Source organism: Aquarana catesbeiana, linkage group LG02 (genome assembly GCF_042186555.1).
Source record: "Aquarana catesbeiana isolate 2022-GZ linkage group LG02, ASM4218655v1, whole genome shotgun sequence".
Taxonomy (NCBI): Eukaryota; Metazoa; Chordata; class Amphibia; order Anura; family Ranidae; genus Aquarana; species Aquarana catesbeiana.
This window is the reverse complement of record NC_133325.1, coordinates 130719310-130737683: the sequence shown is the minus strand read 5'-3', so window position 1 is coordinate 130737683 and position 18374 is coordinate 130719310. Positions and strand designations below refer to the sequence as shown.

Here is an 18374-nt window from a genome sequence, read left to right as displayed (position 1 = left end):
CAATGTAATAGGTTCACCATACCTTATGCCCTCTTCAGAAACATATCCTTGATTTCCTTTTTTAATCCTTTCTCTGCAGTTGAAGACGTTTCTGTGTAAGCTACACAGCCATGGTCCCGTGTAACAGTACTGATTGGCCTAGCGCTGTTATATGGAATGAGTCACATGCTTCCTCATACACAGAAGTACTGGATTATTTAATTTTGGTTCCTAGTGCTGAGCAGAGCAATGGGAGAGCTGAGAAAATATGGGTATATGCTGGGGAGGGGGTAATGCTTTTCCTGGGATTTGGACTTCTAATAAGATCTAGCCTAATTGGTTTCTATTGGCTCCAGGTGTTTGTTAATCATCCCTATAAAATTTTAGTATAAAGTTTTTTTTTTTTATACCTTAAAATATTTCTTTTTTTCCTCTTCATTAGCCCAAATTGTCTCTTGGGGATCTTTTTGAGGCAGAATCTGACAGTGACTCAAAAGAGGAGACCCCGCAGAAAAAGAAAAAGAAATCTAATCAGGAGGAAGATGAAAAGCTGCAAGAGGAGCTGAAAAAGAAAAAATCTAAATCTGGAAAATCCAAGGAAAAGTCAAAGCCTGAGGGGGAACCAGAGAGCCAGTCTACTGAATCCAAACCAAAGAAAAGACTGTCAGAAAGCAAAGAGGATCCGGGCAGCAAGAAATCTAAGAAGGATGACACCAAGGACTCTAAAAAGTCCAAGAAGGAAGAAGCCAAGGACACTAAATTGAAAGTGAAAGAGGACCTGAAAGAAAAGAAACCCAAAAAATCACTGGGATTAGAGCTGTCTAAGGAAGAAACATCGCCATCGCCTGTAGAACCGGAGGCAGAGACTGTTAGTGTAAATAGCGATATTCTTTCAGAAGACAGAGACAAAGTGGGTCAGGATGAAGACCTCAGAAATCCAGAAGCCACCCCTCCATATGAAGCAGAGGAGCTTTCTTTTGGGGGTCCTTTTGAAGAGGAAATGGATGAAGTGAAACTGAAAAAAAAGAAAAAGAAGCACAAAAAGAAAAATGACTCCAAACCCATGTTGGTGGATTTTAGCCAGCAGGATAAGAAAAAGCAAAAATCAGTTGAAAAGTTGAAAGAAGCTCTGGTTGCGGAAAACCTGCCAGTGCCAGTTCCAAAGAGGCCTAGTACTGATGACAAAGTTAGGAAATCTGTGGACTCCTTGGTAGAAGTAAGTGTCTAATGAAAATTTATGAATTAGTATGCAGATTTGATACAAATTAAATGGCAGATTTGTCCTAATATGCCGAATCTCCGGATTATGCATAAACAGTGAAAGAGTTTCCATAGTGCACAAATTGATTTTTTTTTATTTTTTAACCACTATTTAGGTATTACTACTTTTGGGGGATGTTGATTGGGTAATATGTATATCGGCTGTAAAAGAAGTTGAAATGTCATGACATCTTAGTGGTGCAAAATTTCTACTAAAGGTATCACAATGCAAAGAGGAACACAATCCTTCTTTGTTTTTGCATTTTTAAGGTGCCGTTTAGTTGCTATGCTGTTGCATGGATAGTTCTGCCTAAATTTTCCTGGGGAGAGGGGGTGGAAGCGCAAGTTCTTGTGTTTTTGTTTTTTGTCTTCCACTATATATCTCATCATGCTTGATCTGCAAGAACAGTTGCAATTGACTACAGTTTATTTTATTTTTGTTTTAAAACCAGAAGCTTGGAATGTTAAATGAAAATAGTTTTGAGGCATTTCTGTGATTGATTTATTTTTGTAGATATTTAAATGTGAACATTTTCCAAGAGTGGTGATTTCATACTTTTTGCCAAGGGTTGTACATCAAACGAAAATATTGAGACTGAGGGCCATCACATCAGCCTTTTAGTGCAATTTACAAATTTCACTTGCACTGCAATATCCTTGTGGGCTTGATGTCATCTTCACTGCTTGCAGTTCAGTGGGCAAAATACCAAAACTTCTAGCAGGCGTCTTTTTGATTCTAAATTTGGTGGCAACTCAAGGATTCCGAATCCAGAGGATTTACTATCAAGTAAATGCCAAGGTACCGTGTGTGTGTGTGTGTGTGTGTGTGTGTGTGTTTTTATTTCTCTGAGCTGAGGTGGAAGCAGTAGGGATTGGTGCACTGATCCATCCCTGGGCATTTTGCCTCTGTGCGTGTTATTTTTTTATTTTATTTTTTAATTTCAAGCTTCTGCCGTTTTTGGTTCTGAAAAAGTTTGCAGTAGAAAATTTCACTCTGATACTAGTGGCTTCTTTATCACCAAAAGTCTTTATTTTCCAAATTTTGCCTGGAGGTATTGCTCCCCCTATACTACCTCCCCAGGGTGGATTTTCTGTTTTGGGATCCAGGTTTTTTTTTTTTTTTTTGCTCAGGTGAAAACCCTGAAGTTGGCCTGGTGTCTGAAGAAAGCCTCCTAGAAAAGTAAAGGCCTGTCTGACAGAATTGTCTGTTGGAAAGAAGCCAACCAAAATCACCAAACCAATCTATGGCAAAACTTTGATGTTTTGTTTTCTACCTTGTGTCAGGTGAATAGGAATTTCGTCCTTTTTTGAATTTCTGCAGGATCCCACAGAGCAGAGTCTTACTATCGGCACCCTTAAAGTGCACATTGCTGCTTTAGGTGTCTTTGGACAACGAACTGGCTATAGAGCCTCTTAATTCAGACTTTCAAGCCTTTTAAAAATCCAGACCCATTCCAGTAAAAACTTTTCTTAAATGTGATCTCTCCTTGGTCATACATGGGGCTGGTCAAAACTCCTTTTGAACTTGGGCACTTAGTAAAAATTTTCAATCAAAGCTGCCCTTCTGGTGGCTGTTATGGTGGCTGTTACTTCAGCTAGGTTGGATCTGTGAAAACCAAGCTCTAGTAATCGGGAACCTTTTTTGCTAGTTTTTGCCAACAGGATAGTTTTTAATATCCAGGGTTCTTGCCTAAAAGTTTTGTAAAATGTTCACCATTCACAGATTGTTACCTTCCTGTTCCCACCATTCCAAAAATGAGGAAGATTTCCATCTTCAAGATGTTAGAAATTGTGTGGTGTGGTACGGTGCCTTGAACAGACCAAAGTCACAAGTCCTCTCTTTCTCTTTCATGATGACAAAAGGAAATACAATCCAAATATCCAAAAACGCAATCTCTTAGAATAAGCAAGCTATCCCAAGAAGCGTACTGAACCATGAGGGTTCATTAAGCCCCTTTTTCTCTTATGGCTCATTCTGCCAGTGCTTTGTCTACTTATTGTGCCACTCAAGACCAGGTTTGCTGAACAGCTATGTGATTAAATTGCTTTGCATTTGTTGACATTGACTTGATCTTCTTTCTGCTCAAGACCAGTCCTTTGGGAGAAGGCTGTTGTCCCTCCCTAATTGGTAGGTGTTTGCTTATCCTCTCAGGTGCTGTTCTAGATAGACAACCTGGAAAAGTTTAAGTTAGACTTACAAGTAATGCTGGCCATACATTGTACAATTTTCCTTTTAGATTTACCAAAACCATATAATATGAGGTCAAATCTAAGCACTTTCAATTTGTATACAATCAGGCAGGCCCTTGCACTACATAGTTGAAGGTGAATCTAAAGGAACTGCAATAAGAAAATTTGTATAATGTATGGCCAGCTTAATGCTATTTCCAGGAGTCCTCCAGGACAGGAGGGACTTTCCCTCCCTGTTGTGTTCTTGTTTCTTCTTTCATTTACATTCAGTGGTTCTCGGGCTCAGTAAGGGCTGGCTGCTCAGAGGGAGCAACTTTTTTTTTTTTTAATCAAAATAACGTTTATTGAGCATAAAACAAAAATATACAGACATATGGGTAATTGGTGCAACAGGCACCATAGTGTCGAATCAATCCAATTGACATATATGAAAACATATCATAAACAATAAGGTACTCTACATGTAATGGACGAAGAAGTAGTGTGTGAGCAAAGGGCCTGTGCAGGGGGAAGGAGAGAGTTACGAAAGGGAGTGCATTCAGTCCTCCGCATCACATGTGGAAACGTCTTCCAACCATCTGTCCCAAATTTTGTGGTATTTATCAGGGCAGCCCCTGTGGGTGTAGAGCAGTTTTTTATAGGGAAGGGTGATGTTGACTGCTCTGATCCATTGTTGTATTGTAGGAGGGGATTCCCTCATCCACGTCTTGGCGATCTGCAGTCTAGCAATAAATAATGTTTCTTTCAAAAGGATATTCAGATATTTTCTCGCCTTCAGGGAGTGAGAGGAGCCCCAACACACAGTGCCGGGGGCAGAGGGACAGTGGGGAGCCCATGTGGTCTTGGAGAAACCGGACCACCTGGGTCCAAAACCCCTGTACGGACGGGCAAGTCCAGAGTAGATGGTAGAATGATGCGTTGGGGTGACTACAGCTGGGGCAGTTAGGGTTGTGTCCTGGTCTGTACTTAGAGATGCGATAGGTCGTCAAGTAGGACCTGTGAAGAATATATAGGTTGGTAAGGCGGTCAGACAATTTGGGGGACACGGTTTTACAGTTGGTGAGAGCCTCCTTCCAGTCTTCATCTGACACTGCGCCCAGGTCGGATTCCCAATGAGATTTCAACTGGTTGGCGGTAGCCGTTGCTGTGGGTGTTATGAGGTATGTATATAAGAGGGATATTAGTTTTTGGGGGTCCTTACCCAGAACAATGTCTACCAGTAGCGGGATCTCAAGATTCGGAATAGAACCCCTGAACTGCGCGTTGAGTGCGTGTCGGAGTTGAAGATAACGGAATACATATGGTTAGATAAGGCAAAATTGTCTTTGAGGGCCTGGAAAGATTTAACCCACCCACCCGCCACCACCTGCGACAAGTATATGATGCCCTTATCAACCCACACTCCATAATCGGGAATAAAGGTTAGTTCGGGCATATGTGGGTTGTCCCAGAGGAGTGTGTGAGAATGGGGGGAGGGTGCCTCTCCGGTGCGCATAGCGAGTTGCCAGATCTTACAATGGTGAAATAGCATTTGTTTCTCATCGTCATATCGAAGGGAGTTGCGAGGGCCGCAAAATAAGATCTGGAAGGGGTGGAACAGTGGGCCAGGGGTTTGGGAGCAAACTAGTGTGGAGTATCGTTCTCTGTCAAAGTGATTAAAGTGAAAGAAATGAGAGATTTGAGATGCTATATAATAAAGAAAAAGATCGGGGAGTGCGGTGCCACCCAGATCGGTCGGGCACTTTAAGACTCGCCATGGCAACTTGTGGTGGGAGGAGCCCCTAATGAATGCGTTGATGATGGATTCCATGGCTTTAAATATACGTGGGGGAGGTATAGTGGGGCCTGCCAGAAGACAGAGGAGTTTGGGGAGCAGGATCATTTTAACTAAGTTTATTCGACCCATTACACCTAGGGAGAGACGGGACCATGTTTGTGTTTTTGGATTTAAGGACAGTGAATAAGGGTTCAACATTGAGGGTGATGTAGTCCCGGAGGGATCTGGAGACAAACACACCAAGGTATTTAATGATATTGGTTCTAACTAAAGGGAGCGTATCTTGATCAGCAGTAAGGGCGCCCAGATCTAGTGGGAGATTTTGGGATTTGGTCCAATTAATCTGAAGCCAGGAGAATACTCCAAAGGCTGTGATAGTTAGTTAGTTTGAAGGGCTGTTTGAAGTGAGGGGCCAGCATCAGCGAGGTAGAGGAGCATGTCATCCGCGTACAGACTGATGACCTCTGTCAACTGGCCACAGTGAAGACCCTTGATGCCAGGGTGGTTTCTAAGGGCTATAGCCAGGGGCTCTACAGCCAGGGCATATAGTAGGGGTGATATGGGGCAACCCTGGCGCGTGCCACGGGAGAGTGGGAATGAGCGGGAGGTTCTACCATTGACTTGTATGCGAGCTGTGGGGGCTTGGTATAAAAGTTGAAGCCACTTTATAAATTTTGGGCCAAAGCCAAATCTACGTAGGCATTCCCAGAGAGAGCTCCATTCCACAGAGTCAAACGCCTTGGCGACGTCAAAGCTGACCACTACTCTGGAGCCAATGTCTGTATGTTGGGATTGAAGATTCATATGAAGCTGCCTGAGGTTAAAGGCCGTATATTTGTTGGGTATAAACTAGAGGTCGACCGATATATCTGCCGATATTTGGCTTTTTTTACTTAATCGGCATCGGCCGATTGTGCTGATAAAAAAAGCCGACTATAACTTCAGCGGGACTTGCAAATGACTTCTGTAATAGAAGTCAATGCAAGTTGCCTGAAAGTTATCTGTGGAGAGGATTCTCTCCTCCCTGGGCAGCCTGCCAAGTCTGATAAGAAGATACATTGTATCTTTTCAGGTTCTTTTATCAATGAGCTGAGCTCCTGTGTAGAAGCTCTGTTTAACCATTTAAAGACTAAATCTTTTCTGACACTTGTTGCTTACAAGTAAAAATCCTGTATTTTCTGCTAGAAAATCACTTAGAACCCCCAAACATTATATATATTTTTTTAGCAGAGACCCTAGGGAATAAAATAGCGGTTGTTGCAATATTTTATGTCACACGGTATTTGCGCAGCGGTCTTTCAAACGCAATTTTTTTTTTTTTTAAAATACACTAATGAAATAATTAAAAAAAAAAAAAAAGCAGTAAAGTTAGCCCATTTTTTTTCGTCCAAAAGTTTTGATTACCTGTTTTTGTGTATTTAATATTTAAGATATCGTTGTTTTTTTTGTTTTTTTTTAATCTAAATTATACATACAAGTGAACTGATTGGAGGTTTGTTTTGTTTTAATGTTTAAATGTAAACATTTTTCTATATTACTTAATGCTGCTTTCACACTGGAGCGGGCATGCGTTGACCGTAAAAGGCTGTTAGTTTTAGCGGCGCTTTACCATCATTTTAGTGGCGCTATTCGGCTGCTAGCGGGGTGCTTATAACCCAGCTAGCAGGTGAGGAAGGGGTTAAATGCGCCCCTGAAGCGCTGCTGCCGAAATGCTTTGCAGGCGCTTCGGGAGCGGGGTGCGCGTTCATTTCAATGGGCAGAAGTAGTGGAGGAGCGGTATACACCGCTCCAAAGATGCCACTTGCAGGACTTTTTTTAAACATCCTGCCAGCACATCGCCTCAGTGTGAAAGCCCTCGAGCTTTCACACTGAGACTGCAGGGGAGCCGTTTTACAGGCGCTATTTTTAGCCCAAAAGCGCCTGAAAAACGCCCCAGTGTGAAAGGGGTCTAACTGTTAGATTTTATGAGATGAAGGGGAAAAAAAAAATCAGCATCTTATATCGGCCCAAAAAAATCAGCATCTTATATCGGCCCAAAAAAATCGGCATCTTATATCGGCCATCGGCCACCTCGATTTCTAAATATCGGCATCGGCCAGAGAAAAACCCATATCGGTCGACCTCTAGTATAAACCCAGTCTGGTCGGGGTGTATTAAACTAAGGATTACTTTATTTAAATGCAGGGCAAGGATTTTGGCCAAAATTTTAACGTCTAATTGGAATAGGGATATAGGTCTATATGATTCGGGAAGCAGCGGGTCCTTACCTGGCTTGGGTATGAGAACAATGAGGGCCTCACCCATGGAAGCTGGGAGTGTGTTCGAGTCAAATATGTGTGTACAACTTACATAGTTTGGGGAGTAGATTTTCGCTGAATTGATTATAGAATTCGAGGGGGAGACCATTCAAGCCGGGCGTCTTGGAGACAGGGAGATGCGCCAGGGCTTCTGCTATGCAGTCAATGGTGATAGGTGCTTCAAGCTGGGCGACCTGGGAAGGGGTGAGTGTTGGGAAAGCGATGTCCCGTGGGAATGATGTGCGGTGGAGGAGTACAGGTCCGAATAAAAGGCCCTGAACTCCTCGGCCACCTGATCTGGGTCTGTTATTATGGCCCCCGACTGGAGAGACACCACTACTGGGGGTTTGTGATCTAGGTGTGCCATATAGGCTAAGAGCTTGCCAGCTCATTCGCCAAGCTCATATATGCGCTGTTTGTTAAAGATGATGCCCTGTTTGGCTTTCTTGAGGTGTAGTTGGTCTGTGAGCCTGATCTGCATGCGCAGGAGAGAAGCATTGGTGGCTGTTGGGTCATTTTGGAAGGCCTGTTCCAGGGTGTCTAGGCGTTCTTCTGCTTGTCCAAGCAGAAGTTTAGAGGTGGCTTTATGTCTATTGATGCGCATGGACAGGATCATACGGGCATGCATTTTAAATGCCTCCCAGACGGATCTGAATGGAGCAGAGCCATCATTTATGTGAAAGAAGTGGTCCAGCTTGAGTTGGACGGAGTCCAAATCCGTTAGGATATTAAGCCAAAATGGGTTTAGTCTCCAGATACGAACTGCAGGGGGATCTGGCAAGCGCAGTTTGATCCAATATGGGGAGTGGTCCGATAATATTCTAGCGTCAAAACCCTCGTCTAGGAGATGGGGAAGGAGGGAGGGAGTGAGAAAAATATAGTCTATCCGTGACATGGCTGAGCTTGAGGGGTTGAAACGGGAGAAACGTGTTTGTGTCTCCATGTATCTATAAGGGCGAATTCCGTTAGAAATCTCCCAAATCTGGTGGTACTGGGTGCAGGGGCCGAAGGGATAGCCGAGCTTAACCGCTCTAGGCTTGGGGTAATAACCATGTTGAAATCACCAGCCCAAATAGCCGGAACTAATGGGCCATGAAAGTTACCCCTGTCTGCAGCATAGCAAAAGTGAATGGCGGGGAGATATAAAACACAAGTAGGAGAACCTCCAGACCTCCAATGGAAGCATGCAGAAACAATGACCGACTCTGGGGGTCCGACTGCAATGTGTGGAGTTGGAAGCGTACCGTTTTAGCGATGAGGATCGCAACCCTGCGAGAGTTGGTAGTGTAAGGGGCCTGATATAGTCATCCCACCCAGGGCTTCTTGAGACTCATCTGCTTCTGACCTGCCAGATGGGTCTCAACAAGAATTGAAATGTCCACCCGCTGAGATTTGAGGTGGGAGAGGACCGCCAAGTGCTTTGCCCTCTCGCCCAAGCCCCAGGCATTCCAAGTAACAATTTTTAAGGAGGCCATGTTGCATGAGAGAGGCTCAGTGTGTGCAGTCGGACACCCAGGGGACGGCAGGTAATATTAGACAGTGCAATCAGCCCATAATACATCTTTCTAAGGTAAACCTGTCTGCTGGGCATCCGGAGGACAAAATGACCATTTATGTGATGCTGGACCAGCATTGCGAAGGTCTGATATATGCGGGACCAGCATGCATTGGGGGATATCCCAGCAGACTCAAACAGACAGATTGTTATATACATATAGGTAGCATCAATAATATAAATACAGCAGAGTACATATGGTGCGTCATCTTGGATTCGAGAACGAAAAAAAGGGTGAAAAAAGGTATGTAAAACAAACGTACTGCAGAGGCACTGGACCGGCTTAGCAGATTTAACACTCCGCCAACCACCAACGGTGGAGGGGCAGAGTCCGGCCAGGGAAACAATGGCGTGGAGATAAGAGTCACGGGTGACATAAATGCCACTGTTTTGGGGTGACCGTCGGGGTTTGGGGGACGAACAAACTGGACGGTGCACAGCAATGCAGGGGAGGTATCCAGTCTTAAGGGATGTGGATGCAGGTGAGCCGCCCGAGGCATATGGGTTAGGCTTAGTAGTGAGGGGAAGGAAAGTACCTTGCAGCTCGGATACAAAAGGTGCAATGTCAGCACGGAGCCTCAACAAAGAAAAAAATTAAAGAGGGAGGTAAACAAGGGGGTGAATGCAGCACATAATCAACTCACGTTTACGGGACGTATGAGGGAGATGTGAGCTGTGTGAGGGTGATAGTCGTCATCCAGTCTCGGCTGCAGGGGTCCACAAGATCAATGCATGGAGAATGCGGGTTAGGAGCGAGCTGGACCGGCCACATCGAGTTGCTCCAGCCAGGAGAGAGCAGCCTGCGTGTCCTCGAAGAAGTGCGCCTTGCCATCGCTTACCACACAGACGGGCTGGGAAAAGCATTGCGTACGGCAGATGGCGCACCCGAAGTAGACGCTTCGCTTCGGTAAACCTCGCTCTTCTGAACTTCAGCCGAAAAGTCAGGGAAAACCGCCACCGTCACATTTGCGACTGGGATGTTTCCTCTTTCTCGGGTAAGTCGCAGGATGGTATCACGGTCACGATAGTTCAGAAACTTGGCGATGAATGTCCGCGGGGGGGGGGGGGGGGGGGGGGCTCCAGCAGGTGGGAGCTTCGCTGCAAGGCGGTGGCGCGCTCCACCACGAATGTGGAGGAGAAGGCCTCCCTGCCAAAGGACTTGATTAGCATGTTTTCCAGATACGTGGGGGGGTCTGTGCCCTCGGACCTCTCGGGGAGCCCCACGAAGCGGAGGTTGCACCTGCGGAGGCGATTCTCCATATCGTCCTGCTTGGAGAGGACAGTGTGCAACTGATGTTGTAGTTGCTCAGTGGTAATCTGGAGCGGGTGCAGGTCATCCTCAACGTGTCCGATGCGACGCTCCGTCTCCGACACTCGATCCTGCAGTTTGTAGATGTCTTGCCGGATTAAGGAGATGTCTACCTTCACCTCCTCGATCCTGGAGCTGAGGGTGGATTGGCATAAGGCGATGGCCTCCAGTACTTTGGCAGTGTCCCTAGACGATTGATCTGCCTCTTCAGGGAGCGGGTCGGCGCCATCTTCCTCACCTGGGTCCCGCTCCTCGTGGCGGTACTTGTCTAATTTGGCGATAGTGCCGGATCTTTGTGGGGGAAACGTGCCAGCACAGGATCAGGACGGCAGTCCGGTGCTTTGTGGTGTCGAGTTGCGATAAATGTAGCCCGCAGGATAGGCCTCGAGCGGAGCTCTCACACTGCTCGTCCTATTCCATGCAGCTCCAGACCACGCCCCCCAGTGGGAACACCTTTTTAAATAGTTACCTGCCTTTCGGGGGGTGGGGGAGGGGGGGTGGAGTCATGCTGTGTTAGGTGCTGTCCTTGAGGACTCCTAGAAATTGAGTTACTGGTAAGTCTTGCACATATATTTGCAAACTGTACATGAAAAAAAACACTAGGTTTCTAAAATATTATAATATAGTAGTCGCCCATAAATGTTAACTGGACTAGTTGCTTATGTTTAGAAACATTTCATCATACCTCAGAGTGTTGACTGCAGTTTAGTCAATGAAAGGTATCTCACCAAAATGTAATCCCTCATGGTAATGCACTCCCCTTTTTTTTTTTGGTTTTTTTGCTGTCTTGTTAACCTAATTGACCAGTCAATTGCTTTGTGTCTAGTATTCAAAGTCTAACTCATTTTTGTTTTATCACTAGAATAAGGAAACAAAGAAAGTTGAATTGGCCAAGGAAAAGCCCAAGAAAAAGCATGAGCCTGAGAAAGAAGCAAAGAAGGAACTAAAAGTGCTAAAGAGTATGTAACCTTGTTACTCTTCAACACTGTATAAGGGAAAAAAAAGATAAAAATATATATGAAATAGAAGCTGTGAGCAGATGCTGGAATATAGTTTCCATTTTTGCATTTGTAGCTACATGAACAAAGCCGTGTAACAATGCTTCCATTAGCCTAACCTAGCAAACAACCTAAGCAACAAGACTGTCTAGTTGGGCTGATCAAAGGCGACATTTCTTGATGGTGCATTAATGGACTGGAACAAAAGCCACCGTGTGTGACAGCCTTCAGTAGATAGATGCTGGCCTCCAGTTAAATGGCTTGGAAAATTGAGTGAACACACACACACACACACACACCAGCATTTATTGTCTCCGGATGAATATAGGGTACAGTTGCCAATGGTGAAATACACAATTTTTTATGCTCTTGGCAGTTAATGGCCCACGGCCATGCAGGATAGCTTTTTCTTTTTCATACATCATGGGACACAGAGTTAGGCTAATATTCATTACCTACTGGGTTATACTTCATCTCCAGGTGAATGGACACTGGTAGACCAAAGGTCTTTAGACAGGAAGTGATCCCCTATATAACCCCTCCCATACAGGAAGTACTTCAGTTTTTTTTACCAGTGTCTGCAAGGTGGATGGCATGTTTGTTTGAGCTCTATGAGCTCCAGGTCTCTAGTCCCACAAACTGTTCCTAAATTAATCAAGGGATTGACCGATCGGATCCATTTGACACAAGCTCTATATGCTTAAAAAAAATGGTACCCAAGCCTCGCAAAGACTCAAGATCCTGCAAGCTTTTGCCTGTAATGCGGCCTCTGGGCGCTGGACCCTGCTTAGTGGAATCCTGGACACCACAGCACTAAGGCATTCCTGCAGGGTGCTGTACAGGTTCAAGGGAGTGGACCCTAAACATGAAAAGGGTACTCAGTCCTTGAAGGTCCTCAAGTCACAGGAACCTGCCGTGATGGGTGAAGATTGGGCTCTAAGTTTCTAAGCTGCCCTGCACCTGGACGGGTAAGTGAAACCTCTTTACTTATTGTGGAGTGTCCCAGTGATTGTAACAATCAGTCCAGCTAGCTAGAGGCTGGACACCTGTGTGCAGTAACCATACGGGGGAGTTTTGGGCTAGCTGTGGGTGTTTGCAAAGTGTACCTTTTTTTTTTTTTTTTTTTTTTTTTTTTTTTTTTTTTTTTTTGCTTGTCTGGCTATTCTTTACCTGTATGATGGCGCATGACAGTGCACCATTTCACCTTGGTTCGCCATGGCGCATGTGCGTTTGCAAGAGCGCCACTGTGCTTAGCAGTTTGGCGGCCATGGCGCATGTGGCTTCGCCGCACATGCACCGTAGCCTTTATCTGGGCGCACGAAGATTAGCGACATACGCGAATACAGCCATGTCCGTTTGGCAGGCCCGCGTGCATGCGCAGAACGTTCCAGCGCACAGCCATCTTATTTAAGCTGTGTATGCCAGGCATGTGGTGCTTTCAGAAGGCAGCTGTGGGACACAGAGCAGGCTCTGAACCAGGCATTTGCAGTGGTTCATTTCTCCTTTACCTGGGTCTCATGAGTCACCAGGTGTTGCTTGGCAGACTAAAGATGCTTAGCAGGATTGTTGCATAGGGGCTTGGTGAGCCCTATTAAAGGGTCTCCCTTCTGAGGTGTGTTAATACTACACCCAGGTACTCTTTCTCTTCCTTTTTTTTTTTTTTATTTTTTTTTTTTTTGTGGCTAGTAAATGTCTTCAAAAAAGAGGAGCGGGACTAACACTATAGGGAAAGGCACACCTATGTCGTCAGTAGTTCCTGATGAACCTAGTCGTATCCCCTGAAGGACCAGAGGCTTATGGGCAATCTGAGCCATTGTGCCTATAGTTAACGCTGCTGCTTCACCCTTGACCACCAAGGATGAACTGTCCTCGGTCCTAGCTGGGTTAGAGCACAGGATTGCCTCCATCCCGCAGGCAAGAAGCATGACAGATCCCTCTCCCCGGAGCCTCTTAGTTTGCAGCAGGAATGGGTTGAGGATGGGAACCTCCTAAGAAGAGGTTTTCCCTTTTAAATCCCATGCATGATAAGTTCGTTAAGAAGTGGAGCGAGCAAGCCGTAGATGTAGCAGTCTCTTCCTTAAAGAAGAACTTAATTTGTCCGGTAGATAACGCACAGGCCTTGAAAGACCCCGTTGACAAGAAATTGGAGTCATTATTAAAAGCTTCCTTTTTCTTTTGCCAGTTCAGCTATTCAGCCAGCTATTGCAGCAATTGGTATCTGCCAGTCCATAAAGGATCAGGTCAGACGGCCTGGCAGGCCTTACCCGGAGGATGATCTGGCTGAAAATAAGACAGATATTCCTTGAGCTGTGTTTTGCTGTTGACACCTTAAAGGATTCAATACAGCAGGTTTCTCTTTTTGGCTCTCTTGTCTGTGCATATGCGCAAACTCTTCTGGCTTAAGAACTGGTCAGCTGGGGGGGCAGCTCTGCCCAGGCCGCATATTGTGCAGAGGAGCTGCCTGCTGGAGGAGACATCCGCCCAGCCGTAGACTGCCTGTGTTTGCGGCCGCTGGAGCTTCGCATCTGTCCACCAGGCCCTGACCATCCGCGGCTCTGGTGCTCAGGCCATCCTGGTGCATCCCTCTCGCCTCCTCGCGTCCCGGCTGTGCTTCGGAGGGCTGCCGGCCCGACGCTCCCTGTAGAGGCTTGCCGAGGCCTAGCTGTCGACTGCCATCTTGCTGGCCTGGGACTTGCGGTGGTGAGCTCCCCATCCAGGGCTCCGGAGCACGGACAGACTTGCCATTCCTGTCCATCCCATCACCTTCTCCCCTCCTGCCGATGATAGTTCAGCAGCTGGGCTGACACTGCCTGCTGGAGCTGGCCGAGGCCTGGTGATGGCTGCCATTTTCCCGGGCCACATCCTGCTGAACTGCTCGGGCCTCCACACATCCCAGGCCCGGGTGCACAGTTCCCACATCTCTGCCCTCCTGTCCATTTTCCTGCCAGGTGAGGGACTGTTGAGCCACACCTGACTACCTGCTCCGACCGAGGTACCCTGGTCACAACTGCATCTGGTTATCACTTGCAACCGCTACCCCGGGCACTGGCTCCGTGGATCCCCTCCTGTATCTTCCCCAGTGCAGATGCCCTCAAACGCATTCTAAGTTGGCTAGGTCCACTCCGCAGCAGAAACCGCTGACCTCCCCCTCACGGCGACCAGGCGCCGTTTGGTCGGGAGGCTACAGGCCTTACTGGCCGAATTGGAGATGTAGCCCAGGGACGCTCCGGTGGCAGCGACATCAGCCCCCTTAACGCAGGATAGTACCACCACGATCCTTGCAGCAATTGAACAGAGCAGAACCTCACTGCTGATGTGCATAGATCACCTTGCTGAAGAATGCAACCTGATTAGGAACGACCTAGATAAAATCAGGGGGAGGATGACTGAGTCTGAATCCAGAATCTCAGCTACTGAGGATCTCACCGCTACCCACGTCGTATCCATTGCTGAGTAATAGCGCACAGTGCAGGCCCTCGTTGCGAAATCTGATGATGCCGAAAACCGGCTTAGGCGGAACAATATTAGAGTCCTTGGCCTTCATGAGGGGGATCACCCAGTGGAATTTGCAGAGGAGTTCTTTAAGGACCTGCTAGGTCTTACCGCTGTCACTCCTACATATGTGGTTGAAAGAGTCCATCGGGTGCCCACGGGCTGAGCCATCCCAGGGAACCTCCCCAGACCCTTTCTAGTCCACTTTCTGAATTAGCGAGACAGGGACAGGATTTTGGCAGAAGCTTGTAAACATCCCACACTTAAATACGGCAACACCTCCGTTGTCTTCTTCCCTGACATCTCGACCGAGTTACAGAGGAAGAGAAAGACCATCAACTATGTCCGTAAACGGCTCAGAGCAAAAAATATTACATGCGGCATGTTTTACCCCAGCCGACTCTGGTTCCAACATTCACGGCAAAGGTTTTGTTTTTTTGATACCCCTTCGGAGGCTGGCGGCTGGCTGGCCACTCTGAGATAATGGTCTCCTATCGCCTAAAAGTTATTTGATGCACCGATCTTACATGTCCTGAATTCCCTATCCTACTATTCTCCTTTTCACAAATGCCAGAGCTACGGCAAGCACACCTTTATGCTGGATACGCACTTACACCTTGCAGTTTGACTCTGCAAAGATCATCAGAAGTTCCCTGAACAGTTATTCTACACCTAATTTGTAATTTGGAGGAACTCTATAATAGGGTTGAGCCTGCAGCTTCAGTTCAGCGCTGCGAAGGACTGTATTGTGGCCTAGTTCTCGGGTTTAGCTTTACAGGTATTGTTGTTTGTTTTTGGGTAAAGACCGCTTCCTGACTTCCCCCATGATTTTCTGGGGGGTAGGGGGATTGGTAGGATAAGCACCTGGTGCTTGGGAAGTTTTAGTTTAGTTACTGTGTTTGTTTACATGTGTTTTTGTGCTTCACGTACATTGCCTCATGCTCCACTGCTGCTCCCCAGGTGTCACCTGCTCAACGACTATTAGTCTCCTCTAATTATTTTAGCCGAAACAACTATGGCATCACGTGATCCGGATTCCTTTTGAGTGGTATCCTGGAATGTGCATGGCCTCAACTCTAGGTTTAAGAGGGCGCTTCTTTTTCAATATGTCAAACAATATCCAGGTCCTGCAGGAGACACACCTAGTGGGCTGAATGCTCATGGCTTTAAAAAGGCCCTGTGTACAGAAGGCTTTTCATGCCTCTTGACGTATGCGATGGGAGTTTCCATCTTGGTGCATAAGTCGCAGAAGCAAACGCATACATGAGTAGCGCCCACATATTTAAACAATGGTCAAACCACACATGTGAAGTATCACCGCGATCAGTAGAGCGAGAGCAATAATTCTAGCCCTAAACGTGTAGAATTTTTTTTAAACGTCACCTATGCAGATTTTTAAGGGTAAAAGTTTGACGCCATTCCACGAGCGGGCGCAATTTTGAAGCGTGACATGTTGGGTATCATTTTACTCGGCGTAACATTATCTTTCACATTATAAAAAAAAAATTGGACTAACTTTACTGTTGTCTTATATTTTTTTTTTTTTTTATTCAGAAAAGTTAATTTTTTCCAAAAGTGCGCTTGTAAGACCGCTGCGCAAATACGGTGTAAAAAAAAGTATTGCAATGACTGCCATTTTATTCTCTATGGTGTTAGAAAAAAAAAACTATATATAATGTTTGGGGGTTCTAAGTAATTTTCTAGCAAAAAAAACTGTTTTAAACATGTAAACGCTTAAATTCCAAAACGAGGCTAGTCCTTAAGTGGTTAATGTACACACAGCACCCCATATTGAAAGAAAAACACAGAGTTGTTGACATTTTTGCAGATTTATTAAAGAAAAACTAAAATATCACATGGTCCTAAGTATTCAGACCCTTTGCTGTGACACTCATATATTTAACTCAGGTACTGTCCATTTCTTCTGATCATCCTTGAGCTGGTTCTACACCTTCATTTGACTTCAGCTGTGTTTGATTATATTGATTGGACTTGATTAGGAAAGCCACACACTTGTCTATAGAAGACCGTACAGCTCACAGTGCATATCAGAGCAAATGAGAATCATGAGGTCAAAGGAACTGCCTGAAGAGCTCAGACAGAATTGTGGCAAGGCACAGATCTGGCCAAGGTTACAAAAAAATTCAGTTGCACTTAAGGTTCCTAAGAGCACAGTGGCCTCCATAATCCTTAAATAGAAGATGTTTGGGGCGACCAGAACCCTTCCTAGAGCTGGCCGTCCGGCCAAACTGAGCTATGGGGGGATAAGAGCCTTGGTGAGAGAGGTAAAGAAGAACCCAAAGATCACTGTGGCTGAGCTCCAGAGATGCAGTCAGGAGATGGGAGAAAGTTGTAGAGAGTCAACCATCACTGCAGCCCTCCACCAGTTGGGGCTTTATGGCAGAGTGGCCCGACGGAAGCCTCTCCTCAGTGCAAGACACATGAAAGCCTGCATGGAGTTTGCTAAAAAAACACCTGAAGGACTCCTAAGATGGTGAGAAATAAGATTCTCTGGTCTGATGAGACGAAGATAGAACTTTTTGGCCTTAATTCTAAGCGGTATGTGTGGAGAAAACCAGGCACTGCTCATCACCTGTCCAATACAGTCCCAACAGTGAAGCATGGTGGTGGCAACATCATGCTGTGGGGGTGTTTTTCAGCTGCAGAGACAGGACGACTGGTTTCAATCGAGGGAAAGATGAATGCGGCCAAGCACAGGGATATCCTGGACGAAAACTACCTCCAGAGTGCTCAGGACCTGGGCCTGAGGTTTACCTTCCAACAAGACAATGACCCTAAGCACACAGCTAAAATAACGGAGGAGTTGCTTCACAACAACTCCGTGACTATTCTTGAATGGCCCAGCCAGAGCCCTGACTTAAACCCAATTGAGCATCTCTGGAGAGACCTAAAAATGGCTGCCCACCAACGTTTACCATCCAACCTGACAGAACTGGAGAGGGTCTGCAAGGAGGAATGGCAGAGGATCCCCAAACCCAGGTATGAAAAACTTGTTGCATCTTTTCCAAAAAGACTAATGGCTGTATTAGATCAAAAGGGTGCTTCTACTAAATACTGAGCAAAGGGTCTGAATACTTAGGACCATGTGATATTTCAGTTTTTCTTTTTAATAAATCTGCAAAAATATCAACAATTCTGTGTTCTGTCAATATGGGGTGCTGTGTGTACATTGAGGAAAAAAATTAACTTAAATGATTTTATCAAATGGCTGCAATATAACAAAGAAGAAAGAAAAATGTAAGGGGGTCTGAATACTTTCCGTCCCCACTGTATGTGCCGCTGCCCTTTTAAGTCCGAAATTTTGAATACTATACTGTAGAGGATCACCCCCTACTTTTCTGCAAAAATTTTACTACTGGGTGACTAATGCCATCCTTTCCCCAGATTTGGATAGACCCTTGCCACCTAAGTCCTTCACCGGGGAGTTGTCAAATTGGGCATTATCTGCAGGTATAACAGAAGTCTGGAGGTGGAAATTCCCATCCACTAAAACATA

The 18374-nt window shown here is 45.8% G+C and overlaps 1 protein-coding gene across 1 annotated transcript in view; it reads left to right on the top strand.

Moving 5' to 3' along the window:
- The window catches only part of MPHOSPH8 (M-phase phosphoprotein 8), a 97991-nt gene that overhangs the window by 27528 nt on the left and 52089 nt on the right, over positions 1 to 18374 (top strand). Inside the window, exons 3-4 of the mRNA XM_073613474.1 lie at positions 422 to 1195; positions 11230 to 11326. Coding sequence (XP_073469575.1) covers positions 422 to 1195; positions 11230 to 11326 — 871 coding nt within the window. The remainder of the gene's footprint in view (positions 1 to 421; positions 1196 to 11229; positions 11327 to 18374) is intronic.